The 16,711-nt window shown below is 37.4% G+C and overlaps 2 protein-coding genes across 5 annotated transcripts; one reads left to right on the top strand and one right to left on the bottom strand.

The window, feature by feature from the left end:
• The first annotated feature begins 1,564 nt into the window (after positions 1-1,564).
• LOC116209860 (cytochrome P450 711A1) lies at positions 1,565-7,556 on the top strand. Of its 2 annotated transcripts, XM_031543602.1 has the most exons (6): positions 1,565-1,862; positions 4,917-5,069; positions 5,426-6,227; positions 6,328-6,423; positions 6,773-7,104; positions 7,267-7,556. In XM_031543602.1, exons 1-5 carry the CDS (start codon positions 1,633-1,635, stop codon positions 7,100-7,102), a joined length of 1,611 nt encoding a protein of 536 aa, XP_031399462.1. In that variant the 5' UTR covers positions 1,565-1,632; the 3' UTR covers positions 7,103-7,104; positions 7,267-7,556. The 2 variants fall into 2 exon arrangements, with proteins under 2 accessions (XP_031399462.1, XP_031399454.1); XM_031543594.1 differs by lacking the exon at positions 7,267-7,556 and having other exon boundaries at positions 6,773-7,238.
• LOC116209874 (mitochondrial carrier protein CoAc1) lies at positions 7,256-12,472 on the bottom strand. 3 transcript variants are annotated; one of them, XR_004157348.1, is made up of 8 exons: positions 11,471-12,472; positions 10,789-10,874; positions 10,497-10,704; positions 10,003-10,135; positions 9,095-9,279; positions 8,279-8,407; positions 8,007-8,162; positions 7,256-7,536 (listed from the first exon to the last, which is right to left on the bottom strand). XR_004157348.1 is itself a non-coding variant. In XM_031543615.1 (7 exons), exons 1-7 carry the CDS (start codon positions 11,660-11,662, stop codon positions 7,435-7,437), a joined length of 1,035 nt encoding a protein of 344 aa, XP_031399475.1. In that variant the 5' UTR covers positions 11,663-12,469; the 3' UTR covers positions 7,256-7,434. The 3 variants fall into 3 exon arrangements, 2 of the variants coding, with proteins under 2 accessions (XP_031399475.1, XP_031399488.1); XM_031543615.1 differs by lacking the exon at positions 8,007-8,162 and having other exon boundaries at positions 11,471-12,469; XM_031543628.1 differs by lacking the exon at positions 8,007-8,162 and having other exon boundaries at positions 10,497-10,663; positions 11,471-12,469.
• Between the last annotated feature and the right edge of the window lie 4,239 nt (positions 12,473-16,711).

Genomic DNA, 16,711 nt, shown 5'->3' with positions numbered 1-16,711 from the left:
AAAAGTTTAACATGATAGTACAAACCGTCAAATCGCAACTGACGCCGTCAAGCGACGCTGACGTGGTGCAAACGTGTCAGGTACGTGACCGAAACAGTAACTTCTCTCTCTCTCTCTCTCTCTCTCTCTCTTTCTTCTTCTTCTTCTTCGACGATTCTTCATTTCTTCTTCTTCTCCTTCGATTCTTCTTCTTCTTCTTCTTCTTCTTCTTCTTCTTCTTCTTCTTCTTCTTCTTCTTCTTCGATTCTTCTTCTTCTTCTTCTTCTTCTTCAGGAACAGGGCGAGGGAAGGGAGGAGCGAGAGGAGTAGGACGAGAAGAAGAAGATTAGAAGAAGAAGAAGAAGAAGAAGAAGAACAGAGAGAGAGAGAGAGAGAGAGAGAGGTTACTGTTTCGGCCACGTCAGCGTCAGTTGCGATTTGACGGTTTGTACTATTATGTTACACTTTTGAAATATTTTGTATCATCAATTAGCAAAAAAACCTTTTTGGACCAACTTGATACATTAGTGAAACTTTTTATACCACCAGTGTAATTTACCCTTTTAGATAAGAGCCCTCTAACAAAGATACAATAGCTTCCTGCCCCTAGCGGAATAAGCCCAAGCTAAAACCGAGCGGGGGTCAATTCAAGCATTAGGCTAAGAATATTTGCGGTTGCACGAAAAAAATTAATTAAATGGAGAGTGGACATTCATGCACCAGCTGCTTCGAGGTAGTGTGATTAATTACCCATAATATCTGGCCTCCTTAAATTTCATTTAGAAACTTTATAAACTTCTCATGTTTAAGTCTTGGTCAATAAATCTACAAATCCTTCAAATTGTATTATATCGATTCATACATATAGAGAAGTAAATGTTTTCTATTGATTCAAAGGCTGTACCTATGGGATAGGAATAAAGAAAGAGGAAAACAACTGAAGATTAGCTGTATATATAAGTAGTTAAGAACCGATTGTATTTGTACACGGAGTTCCTAATTCAAATTGAAATGTACACTACTTCGGTAAATAAGATTTTCCCTTTTTGAAAACTGAAAAATAAATCTCTTTTTGCCTGAGCATTCCAAAAAAATTATGATGGGTTCATATATTTCATAATATATATCTAATAATATAGTTAGATAATATCTATTATTATATATATTAGATGTATAAGCCTTCTACTACAACTGCTACTATTATTATTATATCTTATAGTATTTCTAAAAAAGGTATTTCTATATAATAATATGGTATATATTATAGGTAGAATATATCCCCTTTTCATGTTTAATATATAATAATCCCGATGATTGCTTTTTCGTTAAATACTATCAGCATACGTATTAAAACCTCCGCCGAATTAACAAATTATTTTCTTTTCTCCTCCAAATTTATTTTGTTGGGTTAAATAAATACTAAAATTCGAATATGAGAAAATTTCCGGTGATCCAAGTATACAAGCCTTTCCCCTAAGTGGGTCCAACTAAATGATTTCTCCACTAAACATTCCTCCACTTGCATCACCAACTCCACCATATAAAAAGGCTTAAGCCCCTTTCAAGAAACTCTCATTCATCTCATCATCATCATCATCATCTCTCTCTCTCTCTCTCTCTCTCTCTCTCTCTCTCTCTCTCTCTCTCTGATCAATGGATCCAACAGGGCTCATTGCAAGCCTCCCCATGACATGGTGGACCGTCCTCTTCACGGGGATTGCCTTAGCTGGAGGCCTTCTTGTCTACCTATACGCACCGTACTGGGGGGTGAGGAGCGTCCCCGGCCCACCGACCGTCCCTCTCATCGGACACATCCACTTGCTCGCCAAGTACGGGCCCGACCTCTTCTCCATCCTCGCCAAGCGCTACGGCCCCATATTCAGGTCATCCCTCTCTTCAAGTCTCTTCTTCGGATTCTTTTCTTTTGCATGAACGCAGTCTTTATCCATTCGGGGAACCTCTATGACATAGCAAATCGGGTGGCATGGGAGTCGAATAGTTTACGTATTCTCCTGTCAAATGAAGTGCTTTGATGTAATGCTATCGGTATTGGTCTATTTGCCGTCCTCGATATTTGTTCTTTGGTGAGTGGAGGGGTCTCTTTCTTGAACGGGTAAAATCAGTAAATTCAAATTTCTTTTAGCCCCAGATTGCAATTTTGAATTAGAATGTCGTATGGGCCATGAGGCGCCGCCAATTGGGTGGGATTTTACCAATCAGCACTTCGCCATAGGCATTATTGCACGGATGCCTACCATACGGTGCTTCGCAATATATAATTTTTTTTCTGAAGATAAAATTGACTGTTAGAAATTACATTTAGAACACTTAGTTCTATTAATTAAGCTTATTTGGTAATATAAATTCTATTCAACTTAATCTAGTAGATTGAGTAAAAACCACTTAATCGTTATGATATTGGAAACTTACTCATATCGATCGATTAAATCGGATATTTTATGATAGCACTCATTATCTTCTCTAACTAGAAAATAAGCCATGTTCTCTTCAATACTTGAGAGAGTTGCGAAGAACAACTGAGAATGAGAGGGGTGGTGGAGACTCCTAAACCAACCACCTCCGACCTCACCATGAGCCGTGGTGGTGACGATTTCCCACCGTAGAGATATCACATCCTTCCTCTTTGGAGAAATTTCGCCCCTTTGGTAATAGTGATTGATCATTTAAGGGATAATCAGGTGAATTTCTGCTTTTATTATGAGAAAACTGAAAAAGATGAATAACTATTCTATTTGTCATCAATAAACTTGTCATTTATTATTAGATATAATAAATTGCACTGGTGGTCCAAAAGGTTTTACAAATGTTTCAATATGGTACAAAAAAATTTTTTGCTACTTGATGGTACAAAATGTTTCAAAGTTGTTTCAATATAGTACAAACCGTCATCTCGTCATTGACGCTGTCAAGTCGACGCTGATGATGCAAAATCGGTTTTTGTCAGACATTACATGACGGTGCAAAATGTTTTGAAGTTGTAACTTAATAGTACAAAATGTTTTACGTAAGTTACATGATGGTGCAAAATTTATAGATCTTGTAAAAGACGGCTTGACGGTGTTAATAGCGAGATGACGGTTTGTATTATACTGAAACAACTTTGAAATATTTTATACCATCAAGTAGCAAAAAACAATTTTTGTACCATATTAAAACATTTGTAAAACTTTTTAAACCCCCATGCAATTTATCCTTATTAGATATTATTTTTCATTGTCTTAGATGCATGAATCTACCTTGTAATGAAAAGAAAAAAAAAAGAGCTAGATTATTTTCAAAAATAAACAAAAACCACATTTGATGCAATCCTCTATCCTAATCATGGGTTCAAAATCATCCTTCCTAATATCTCACATTTTTTCTTCGAACTCGAAATGTCAATAAAATTCGAGCCTATCCAAACTTGGAATCTAATTCCTGTTGAATAATATTAATAGAAAGGCATAATTCCATGGAGATTCAAAAAGGCACAACTTCATTGAACCTCACGTTTTCAATCTCTATTAACAGAATTTCATTTGTTAACTTTTTCCCCCTTTTAGCATCTTATAAAATGGGAACAAAAAAAGAAATTATTTAGTTGCTTGATCTTATTTAATAAAAAATCCTTAAAATTTGGAACTCCTTACGTACTTTTCTTTGCAATACGATCCATAGAAAACATAGAGAAATTATCAACAAGAACAAGAAAGGAGGATTTGTTACAAAAAGAAAGAAAACGAAAGTGAATAATTTACCCAAAAAAAGGGGAATAATAAAAAGAGAGAGGAAGCGAACATAGGAGAACATATCATCAATTATTTGTCCCTAATATATCATTTTTATTTTAATTACATTGTATTATTCTTATTAATTATGTACGACATACTATCATGAAAATAGAAGGTAGATGAGGTGAATCGAACCTCATCTTTTGGTGAGAGCCTACTAATTCATATATATTGGAGGAGGGGTTAGCGGTCACCGGCATGGAAATTGCCGTCCACCACCCGGTAGTAAAACGACTCGTTTTCTAATCCATATAATTTACTACTTTACTTATAACGAGTAAATTGTTAAGCATATATAAATTCTATTTCTAAGTATGAAGGGGCTGTCGTATTTTAACTGTTACCCTTATTACATCCTGGAAACAGCAAGCATAGTTGTAATCATGTTGAAAAACATGCAATGACGACTAATGTGATGATGATATTATGTTGAAAGGCTACTGACTATAGTAGACTATTAGAAATGTAAGCTTAATGAGCCGCATTTTCTGTCTATATTTATTGTGGTATTTTAATGACATCCAATGATGTTGTTTGTCCTTTTTTTTTTGGGGGGAGGGGGGAACAATTGATGTTGTTTGTTTCACTGATAGGCATGTCTACTCAAACAAAGCTAAAGGAAGCATTTGTCGTTTCCCTTGGCATCGTAAGTAACTAAGCTAGAACAAGACCGAGATGATGAAGGCTATTTAATTATCTTAACTTTAATATGAATTCAGGACCTTTTTTTTTTATAATAGAGATGTATGGATCTAGTACGAGGAAGATAAATTCTTATAAAAGGACATAGATAATTTAACTGGCGAAAATTGAATATGAAACTTCGTAATTCATAGACAAAAATGTGTGTTACTATAATACTTCCATTCTCATCGATATGAATTCAGGATTCAATCAAAGAGGCACATGAACTACATCAGCTTATTAATTAAAAAAGGAAAACACAGGACAGTCTGATTACGAGTTGAGGCCAGTATGCCCAAAATGCACTCGTGGATGACTTGTGAAACGAATATAAGACCTTCATCACATGAAACTAACTTAATAATCTATAAATTGATTTATTTATGTTGGTCACTGCAGTTTGACAGAACGTACATAGTCCTGGTAGTAAGTTTAGTAACCAATGTGTTTATATCTTTGCAGGTTTCATATGGGGAGGCAACCGCTGATTATAATAGCAGACGCAGAGCTATGTCGAGAAGTCGGGATCAGGAAGTTCAAAGATATACCAAACAGAAGCATCCCTTCTCCAATCTCAGCTTCCCCACTCCACCAGAAGGGTCTCTTCTTCACCAGGTACTTGGTCCGATGAACTCTCTCATATCGGCCAATTTCCGGAAACTCGATCGTTGGAATATGGTGTTCGGCAATGCTTAACTTGATGAGAAACATGTTATGCCTGAGCCCAGTTTGACAAGGTTACCATAAGCATGGCACTGAAATTCTAGGCATCACTGACCAGCTTGAAGTTCTATCCCGGGCAGTAAACATCGACCTGGCATTATGTCTATGACATCAAAATAAGCCAATAGATCGCCCTGCTTATCCCTCAACCGTTAACATCAGGAAAAAGCTTCCGGGCTGTACTGAGACTATAATGAGTGAAACAAAATGTCTCAAAGATTCTAATGGCTGGAGCTTCGCCCTTGCAGGGACTCGAGATGGTCAACGATGCGAAACACGATCGTTTCTGTCTACCAGCCGTCTCATCTGGCAAGCCTCATCCCCATGATGCAGTCCTTCATTGAATCCGCTGCGGAAGGCCTTGACTCCTCCTCCAAAGACGAAAAGGAAGAGATCACCTTCTCCAACTTTTCTCTCAAGCTGGCCACGGATGTGATCGGCAAGGCCGCATTCGGGGTTGATTTCTGCCTCTCAAGGGCTAAATCCTCTGCAGTCCAAGAAGATACTACGAAAAGCAAATCCAACCATGAGGTCTCAGACTTCATAAACCAGCACATATACTCGACCACCCAGCTCAAGATGGATCTATCGGGGTCGTCCTCTATCATTCTCGGACTACTCATCCCACTTCTCCAGGAACCGTTTCGGCAGGTCCTTAAGAGGATTCCTGGCACCATAGACCGGAAAGTGGATCAAACAAACCAGAAGCTGAGTGGGCGGCTTGATGAGATTGTAGCCAAGAGGATGGAGGACAAGAAAAGTTGGGCAGGATCAAAGGACTTCCTCTCGCTAATATTGAGGGCCAGAGAGGAGTCCTCGGAGAAGATCTCCGAGAATGTTTTCACGCCAGACTACATAAGCGCAGTCACATATGAACACTTGCTCGCTGGGTCTGCTACGACCTCATTCACTCTTTCCTCAGTGTTATACCTGGTCGCAGGACATTCCGAAGTCGAGAAGAAGTTGCTCGCAGAGATTGACAGTTTCGGTCCTCATGATCTTATGCCAACAGCTTCCGATCTTCAGTCCAAGTTTCCATATATTGATCGGGCAAGATTCTACTATCGACTTAAATTCTTGTTTTCATCTAATGTCGAAAGTTTTCTCCCAAAGTCTCAATTTTACCTTTTCTGCTTCGGATCGATTGCAGGTAGTTAAGGAGGCAATGAGGTTTTATATTGTCTCGCCGCTTGTTGCAAGAGAGACATCAAGACAAGTCGAAATCGGAGGCTACATCCTTCCTAAGGTACTCAATATATCTCAAACATAATAAACATACTCCAGCTCGACTAGAATTCACCTGATGACTCCTAGACGAGGCTGAGTTCAACCTCGAGCAGAGCTTGAGAACGTCTTGCTCATCTTAGGCTTGAGCTTGATTTGATCTCAATTCTCAAGATTTAAAAGAACTTGAATACGTGCTTTATTTGTGACTCTGGTTTTAAACAACTCGAACATTAGTAATCAAGGAAGAGCTCAATTAGCTTAATGAGTCATATGAGTATGGCTGAATTCGAGCTAAGCGGAATCACTGAACTACTAAAAGAATCCACTAGTTGGTTCGCACACTGGAGAGTTTGCCGTGTTGTGGACAGGGTACATGGGTATGGTTGGCTCTAGGAGTCCTGGCAAAAGATCCGAAGAACTTCCCGGAGCCGGAAAAATTCAAGCCTGAGAGATTCGACCCTAACTGCGAGGAGGAGAAAAGAAGGCATCCTTATGCCCTGATACCTTTCGGGATCGGCCCCCGAGCTTGCATTGGACAGAAGTTCTCCCTGCAGGAAATCAAGCTCTCCCTGATCCACTTATACCGGAAGTATATATTCCAGCATGCGCCCAGTATGGAGAAACCATTAGAACTTGACTATGGGATAGTTCTCAACTTCAAGCACGGTGTGAAGCTCCGCGTCATCAGGAGAAGTTGAAGGTTGGTCTATGTAAATGCTTGAGGGTCTTCAGCTTAATATTTAATGGTTCATATTTTTGAAAACTTCACGAAGAGCAAGACTAGTTTTCTTATGAAGATGAATAGAAATTACTCCTGTCAGTTTGTTTCTGCAAGTTTATGAATCTCTCCATGTATCAGCAGGCAATAGCAGAATTCCCATTTCTCGATCTCAGGAATAGAGTTTTACATCGAGAATCATACGGGTTCAGCACATACTCAACAAGAGGAACTCCATTTAAGATATAAGTGTCATAATGAGATAGCACTAATCAGCAAAAGACCTGCTCTTAATCCCCATGGCTGGAAGAATTACGAGGTGGAAACAGACTGAGATTTCTGTCGAGGGGGAATCCGAAGCCAACCCTTCATCATGTCATATGCTGTGAAGCCAATCGCTACCGAAGGCACAATCTGTAAAGCAAATGCAGAACAAACAAATGTTTTAGACAGAAAATAAAAGCATTGTTGAGAATATAAACTAACTCATTCTCGTTAACTACTCCATATCAATACATTCTATTCAATTACATGGCAGTTAACATCTCTCGACAAAACACAGAAGGTTGCTCTTATTAAGTCAACAAGCAGAAATTTTCACCATTTGTTAGAAACAGGAGTGCTCAAGTGGAGATGTTTCCAGGAAAATTAAAACATTTGAACGAACATTTATGTTTTCCTTTTCTTGAAGAGAACAAGAAAAATGGTGATCAAGGTCAGTTTGCGCTTGAAAAGTGTTTCTTGTTGAAACCATGAGGCTTCCCTTTTTTTTTCCCTTTCGGTAAAGGGAACGCTATGCAAAAACAAATCTTAAACAGGAAAGCAAAAACTTGGAACTTTTACTCGAAAAACATTAAAGAACCAGTAGGATGTAACCTACGTACATGGCAGGGCACCTTGAAGGAGTAAATTGTTACACGGGCCAATATTATCTTGCTATTGTGAGAAACAGCATCTTTCAGAAAATTGACTCTCAAATACAGTGGGCTTATTAAGCATCATCTCCAAACAGAGCAGCTAACTGTTTTATCAGTTTCAACCTTCAGTGAACATAAAGTAGCATTCAGCGACAATTAGAGAATCCAGTCTTGATTACCCAGAATAAACAGCAACCATAAATAAACTAAACAAAAGTGCGGGTATTTAGAAGATTTACCTTAATGTAGTTAATGCTTAGACCAGCAAATAACTGTCTCCATCCCTGGTTTCGGACAATCGTAGTGAGCCCATCCCACGTGTTCCTGTACCGAGCTTGTCCCTCAGCCGCAGGCTGCAGACTTTCGACCTGTTGCATTAATAAAAGATATCTCAGACTTCCATGTATTTTCTTCCCTCAACTGCACCTATAAAGATATAGAAAGTGCTAACAAATCTAATCGAGCACCAAGACTAACTTAAGCATAACTTTTTCTTCAGCTTTTTTTTTCTTTTTAAAGGCAGATAACGAGGTTTCTATTGGTTAGCATAAAAATGACACGTGCAAAATGCTTCGAGAATTACCAAAATCGGCCAACATGGCACCATATGACATTACAGATACATCCCAACTCAACAGAGAAGCACATTATTACAGTTCAATATTAGGGTTACACCTATCACCAAATTTTAAATCCACTACACCGTATAAACCACATTATGACAGTGTTATTGAAACCTAATAAATTAAGTGCTTAAGTTAATTTAAGATGTGTTCTAAAGAAATTGAACGGAAGGAAGAGAGGGTCGGTTGAATAAGTAAGTGATTTCTAACTTGATTGCTCATCTACAAGTATAACTCTCTTTCTGCCATTCTTTACCACTTTCCGATTTGTTGAGCAACCTCTATTTGATATTTGGGACTTCTTTCACTAATTTTATAGAATGGGCCCAAGAGAGCAAGAGTTGTTTGTCCAATCAATAGACCAACCAATCTTTCATCAAACCAAAAGTCACTCACTTGCAAAGAAACTGTCCTTGTCTTAAAAAAACTTACCTGCATCTGTCTTCTGACAACATCTAATGGGTATGTGAACGTCTGCCCAAATAGCCCAGCCAAGGCCCCACATGAGAGACGCATCACAATGGACTGCTGATGCTCTTCAGGTACACGTGTTTTAAGCTCTTCATATATGTAGAACTTTAGTCCAGCATAGGGCAGGATCCCTGTGAGAGTTGGACCTGATAAAACAAGAGGGTTATTATTATAGCAAATTCATACATTTCGTCAATCAAAAAACTATGAACAGCCAACTTGTCCATTGTATGCTATGCTATAAAACTGTCGCTGTAAGTACAGAAATAACCGTTCCTTTTTCTGGCTTTTTAAGTTGTCCCTCTCTAGTTGCTGACTTTAGCAGTTGCCTGTTTCTTTGAATTCATTATAATGAGGGTACTTGAAATGTATATATTATGCAGCTTTGCCCGAAATGTTAGGATTTCTGTATGCATGTCCAAGTACCAAGATGTCTGAGCATGTGCAGGGTAATGTAATATTATTGCCGTTGATATGCAATCCAGACTCATGTAAATATAGATGGGGACGTGACAGAAATATGTAAATTTCACTGCAGTCATTGTCATCCAGAAGCGGAATCACTCTGGTCCATTATAATAGTAAGACTACTGCAAGAAGTTTAACCCCAATCCTAAGCATCCCTAGAACAACCAAAGGCACTCACCAACGAGACAAGCATTAAGCCTAGATAGCAACTAAATTCTTCTTTTCTACTTACCAGTCTTTTTCATCTAATAAATAAAGCATGCTCTTGACAAGTCCATTATAACACACTTTTGTTGCGACAGTAATGGCAGCTAATAGACAGAAACTATACCTTATGTTATTTGGGTATGGAACAAGAAAGACTCAATGCTTAGAAAGCGATGAATATTTAGAAGTCGTACCTACACCTCGATATAATCCACGCATTCCGCCTTCCCTATAGACGCTCTTGAGCACATCCCTTATACCATTGTAAGCAGGTTGGGTAGAAATGCTAGTCACACCAGCCCTGATATTCAATTTTGAGTCTTTTACCTGTGCATTCACAATATAAAATAGTTAGGAAGTGGGGTGTGAAGTTTGTCATCTCCCATGGTCCCCCGTAGAAGAAGCAACCTGGACAAGGCTACCATTAAAAATAATATATTCTTATAGGTGCTTTTCACTGAAGCTCCCAAGTTTAAAACAAATCAGAAAAGAAATAAGAGGGTAAATGGTCAATATTTCCTCATGCTTCTTCATCTAGACTAGCCAAAAAGATAAGCTCGATAAATCACACTCCTAAGAAAGGTTATGGAGACTATCTTCAGACTTTAAGTAAACTAATATTGAATTCCAATCAGGAACCTAGCCAAAAGAAAGAAAGGACAAGTTTAACAGATGATGCAAACTTTACCTGGTAAGCAAGCTTTGTTCGAGCTAGATCTAGCGGGTACGTGCACAATACAGCTGTTCCTCCAGCTGCAGATCCAGCAAGAAGATCTACAATGGGTCCTGACCCCACAATGGGGTAATTATTCAATATCCAGCAACGATACTGCTCATAGGTCATGAAATGCAGGGCTGCATAAGGAACAATTCTCAAAACGCTAGCCCCATTTCCCCTAATGGACAAAAATAAGCATGTTTTATGATACTTTCTCCTGGAAAAATTAAGTAAATGCTCAAAGTTGTAACTGAAATCTCACTTGTAAAAGCCGAAAAATCCTTCATGCTTAAGCAGCTTCCGCAAGGATTTCCATACCCCAAGAGATTGGAACCCTTCAGTTCTTGTCTGAAATGGAAAATGAAGAAATCATTCAGATAGAAATAATCACAAAGAACAGTTCCACTGAGTTCAATAAATGTCAAATTAACAGCTGCTGCTCAGGAGAAAATGAAATGAACAGAAATTGTTCAATGAAAAGAAAAAATCTTTGGTTGACTTCATAGATAATTTGCAAACCCCTCTAAATTTGTGAGGTTCTGAAGAGATTGTCCAAGAACGAAACCAGGACGTGAGATGAAAAGTTTGATGGAAGCTGAAAACTTGGGACAATCCCACACTTTGTCTGGTATTTGCAATGGTACCGGAACAGGAAAAATGCATGAAATAATGAGGACTAGTTGGTAAAAGCAACTTAGCTCTTGGTTATAAAAACAGCAGCCTCTTGATGCATTATATATAATCACAAATACTCAATAGAAGAACAAGGTCTTCTGTGAAATGACCCCCAACTTTTCCATCATTGTTCTTGCATAAACATTCATACAGTACCATCTAAAAGACCAACTAATAACAGTCTGCAACAAAATTACAGAGAATTATAAGATGGGCATTCTTCCTAGTTCAACAAGGAAGTGAACTAGTTATCATGAAGAGAGATGCACCTGCAACAATATCTTTGTCCGCTCGAGAGGGGCAACAGCGGTCTTAGCAAAGCCTCCAGCAGCCCCACCAGCAATCAACTCCTTAACATAAACAGGCAGGCTATCTATGTAAGTGACTTCTTCGCAAGCCGGTGATCCATCAACAATCCCGACCACATTGGTCGATAGTGTGGAACCCTGAGAGGAGCCCATCTCGAACCAAACCCACCCGCAACTGAAAACTAAAATCCTCAACTTAAGAGTTCCAGAAACCCTTGCAGTGTCCACCAAATCTATCCGCCCTGCAGCTTAAAGAACTCCTTATCCCATCTGTCTCTTGGGATGCAGAACGAGAAGACTTTCTGCTCGAACAACAAAGATCGCAATGGCCTGAGAACACTCGAAAGCGAGCGTGGAATGTTCACAAGCCAGTCCTCTCCCACGACTTCAAGAGACATCAACAGATGCCGCAGAGACTCAATGAAGCAAAAGCCCCTCGATCATAATAATTCCCACATCAATCCTATCCAAGAAAAAAACCCACTAGCATTCACTGTCCGAACGGCGAATCCAAGAATTGTCAATACTCTCTTCAAGAATTCGCCACAGATATTATCCGATCAAAACCAGACCCACAATCAAAAACCTGAAGAATTCGCGAAAACCCAACAATCGCAAGTACAAGATGAAGAAATGAGCAGTGCCTGCTTCTAGGAATCACCAGAAGGATCGAAGATCCAACCTTAGAATCACCGAGAAACGAATTCCCTTATCAGAACATTCTAAAAGATAGCCCACCGGAAAGGTTGGATCTCTGTGCAATTGGGGTTCGCAGGAGAGCAGACAGGAGACGGAGAGGTCAATTTCGATGGAGTCCCGGTCACACCCGCTCTCCCTCGCAGTGGGAAGACGAAGGAGAAGGAGAGGGAGAGGAAGATTCCTAGGGCTTTAGCTTTCTTCTTCCTTCCCTTTCTCCGCTTTTTCTATTTTTTCAGGAGCTGCTATGGAATCTGGGGATTTGTTGAATATACGTATATGACAAAAGTTATTTCGGTTGAATACTTATGACTTATTTGGAATTAAAGATGATCGACTTTATATATATATATATTAATTAAATTGTAATAATTATGTTGTTGAAATATGAGAAAAAGTGTGAAAAAGTAATGAATAGTTACGAAAAAGTAATAATTATATTACTGAATTGTGAAAAAGGTAATGAATAATTAAGATAATTTAATATTAAAAATTAAATAAAATTATTTAAAAAAAATGAAAAATAATAATTTTATTGTTAAATTGAAAATAAATAGAGTTATATACAAAAGAGTTAAAAAACAATTTTTAAATTAAATATGACATTATTCTTTTTAAATAAAATTAGAGTTTCAGTGGGAGAGGATTACCGCTTAATCAGCTAATTCGGTTCAATTGAATTAATTGCATGGCAAATAGAGTTATATACAAAAGAGTTAAAAAACAATTTTTAAATTAAATATGACATTATTCTTTTTAAATAAAATTAGAGTTTCAGTGGGAGAGGATTACCGCTTAATCAGCTAATTCGGCTCAATTGAATTAATTGCATGGCAATTTAGCTTTCATAAGATCCACGTTAAAATAAAAATTAGAGATATCCGGCCTACTTCCTCAGCTTCTCGCCACGTGGTAGTTGATGTGATTCTAGTCGTTCGATGATTTATGTGCAACAGCCATTTCGGAAGTGGAGAACAAGGAAATGTTTCCCTCTGGAGGCCTACTTATCAAGGCTTGAGTGCTCAGAGATTCTATTGGAAAAATGAATAAACAGAATATTCGTTTTCTTTTCGGGGAAAATAATAGAGTGGTACTTATTGACGGAAGTTGATGAAGAGGAAGAAGGTTTCTTTAATGGAGAAGCAAACATGCTAAATTCAACTAAATATTGTGTCTTAAAATTCTCCTAATTCAAAATTCACTCACATCTAACCCTTAAATATTGTATAAATTACAACTCGTAGTGTTGCAATTGGGATTATGAATTAGGAGTATATATCAATACTCATCAAGAAGATCATTCTTTATATGTTTCCAATAATTTTGGGAACCAGTCACATTTATACTCTTTATTGCACCGATTAAAATAACGCAACTAACACCAACAAAAGTGTTGGCTGAGTTGTAAGCAGCTCACCTCCGTAAGGAAGAGAACATAAGTTCGAATCCCGGGAAGCGCACTTGTTGGGAGGAAGAATAACCTTTAATGCTCGATCTCCCGACTGGATTGGTTAGACCCCATTGGGCTTCTGAATACCATGGTATACACCGAAAAAAAAAAACGCAACTTACTTCGTGAACCTTCTACCGATAAAGGAGATGAACATTGCGTTAAATTTATCTCAGTTAACTAACATAGCTCAAATTGGTGTAGTTATGGCGTGTTGTAATATCGAAAAATTGTAATATTTAATAACGTCGGTTCAATATGTGATAATTTCCCTAATTTGAACTAGGTTATCACATGTTATACTTAGTTTATAGAAAAACTTTAATTTTTATAGCTTCAGTTCCAACATATGATAGCTGCACCAATTTGAACTAAGTTATCAACTTGTTGTGCTTGATTTATAAAAAATCAGTTTCAACATGTGATGACTACCCAATTTCAACTAAGTTAACACATCTTTTACTTATCGAAAAATTCAATAACCTCTTTTCGACATGTTATAACTACCCTAATTTAAACTATCACATTTTATACATAAATCTTAAATATGTGACAATTTATTTGAACAAAATCGTCACATGTTGCACTTGATTTATCGAAAGCTTTTAATTTTCGATAACCTCAGTTCAACATATAATGACTCTCCCAAATTGGACTAAGTTATAAAATTTTATTCTTGAGTTATCGAAAAATCTTTCAGTTTTCTTTAACCTCTTTAACATGTGATAATTCCTGAATTTGGATCATCTTTTTCTTAAACACATTGGTGTTTCATATATTTTAACATGCAACATGATAATATCTACTTTATAGACTTTCATATTTCTTTTTATTTCTATTAATTCTTTTTCACAAATTTATCTAATACAATTAAATTATTAATACACTCTTACATTTGCATTTGTCTTTTTTAGTTTTTACTAGGCCACATGCATTGCACGTGGTTTGCATGTCCATAAGTTTTCCATGTGATAAGCAAATAAATATGAGATAAGCTTGAATTTTTTTCCCTTGTTTTTGTCCAAAATTTTTGAGTGAGTAAACTTGAATAGTTAATGACTAAGTACATAATATATAAGTTGTGCAAAGCTCAAACTCGTGAATCATGATGCAAGTAAAGTGCACAAATTATAATAAAGTATAAGGGTACCAACCAAAACTTAAATCTATGTGGTTAGCAGATCCACAGTTCATGCTCCTCGTCGTTTCAATTGTCCACTCACATCATTGGAGTTCGATTGTAGAAACATGTATTAATAGTTGAAGAAAGTGATTAGTAATATGTTGGCGAGGAGATAATGAGCAATTGCAGGAAAAAAAATCATATCAGCAAAAATGCCACATTTGTAAATTGAATCGACTTTAAGAGATAAATTCACCTCCTGGAGCCAAAGCAACTACAACCTTGTTTAAAGCACTTATATACTGGTGAAACGTACGCCAGTGTTCCAAGAAGAGGTAGCATGTCAAGGATATAATTGGCATCATACCATAGCTATTCACCTACTTTCATAAAACAATTTACTGAAACATTCTTACAGGAATAGTTTAATATGGTCATTAATCATAATAATCAAGCAATATTTTTCCAATTACGAACCTCAAAAAGTAGGTACTGCGCCTAAAGGGAAGGACACATTGATCGTGGCTAGTGTTGGATAATTTAAAATTAATAATTAATTAATTAATATTAATTTAATCATTAGCTATAATGATTGGTTTTATTTATGACTTAATCATTAGTATATTATTTACATTGCGGAAGGCTAAATCACTCCTCTATATATATAAACAGAAGCATTCGTAAATCGCATTGTGAAAATAAGAATTTATAAGTTTATGAAGAGAAAGAAATAAAAAGTGGGAACATTCATACAAACGAGTATTGTGTACTGGGTTCATATCGGTTAGAGTAAGACCAACAGGGAATGGATCCGAGTTCGAGCTAAGTTGAATCCCGGGAATAGTATTGCACAGATCTCTTGGACGTTGTGGGAGGCATCGACTATTTCCAAGAAGCAATAATGTGCCTTTTAGCCCAGATTTGAGTATTATATTTTTAGCGTTCTTTTACCAACAATTTGAAGATATGTCTATTTCAATGTTGATTTTCGCTGCTGCTTCGACTTCACTCAAATTCGTTCATGCGGAGATTACCCGTTTTGATGGGAGCAATTTTCATCGCTGGAAGGAGAAGATGGCATTTGTGCTGAAACAATTGAAGGTCGACTATGTGCTCATGAAGCCATGTCCAGAGAAGCCTTTTCAGCCTGGAGCCACTCCAAATGATATTGCCGAAGCCAGTGTTGTGATCCAGAATGGATTGATGATAACTACACTTATCGTCATCGCATCCTTAGCTCTTTATTTGATCGCCTTTATGATGTCTATTTGAAGAAAACAAAGCATGCCAAGGATCACTAAGAGTCACTAAAAAATGTCTATCTTGCTAAAGACGTGAGCAACAAGAAGTTCCATGTGAGCAATTACATGGAATACAAGCTTGAAGATAGAAAGCCGATCATTCAGCAAATCCAAGGGTTTCAAAAGATCGCTGGCTCTATCACCTCATCTGGGGTGAAACTGGACAAAACTTTCCATGTTAATGTTATTATTTCTAATTGCCCACTTCTTGACATGACTACAGGATCAAGCTCATGCATAAGGTTGAAGATTTGACCCTCCAAAAATCAAAGTGTGAAAATTGAGCTTGCAAATAATACTAATGTGGCATAACATAAGTAATGGTGGAAGCATGGCCTGTCAAGAAAGATTTCGAAAGGAATGGTCGAACCTCAAGAGGAAAAAACCCATCTCTAGTAAGGATAATCCAAGGGTTTGTTTTTTTCTTGTAAAAAACCCGGACACATAGCCAAATATTATTTCAAGAGAATTGACAACAATAACTCCAAAGATAACGGAGAGTGGAACAATGATGTTTTTGTGGTTGTAGTGGCAGAAGTTAATATTGTTGATACAACCACTAATTGACATATCGATACAGGTGCCACCCGTCATATTTGCTGTAGCAAAGGCTTGTTCACTAGCTATGAGCT

This window comes from Punica granatum, chromosome 1 (genome assembly GCF_007655135.1).
Source record: "Punica granatum isolate Tunisia-2019 chromosome 1, ASM765513v2, whole genome shotgun sequence".
In the NCBI taxonomy this organism is placed as follows: Eukaryota; Viridiplantae; Streptophyta; class Magnoliopsida; order Myrtales; family Lythraceae; genus Punica; species Punica granatum.
The sequence above is the reverse complement of the archived record's forward strand: the minus strand, read 5'-3'. Positions and strand labels throughout refer to the sequence as shown.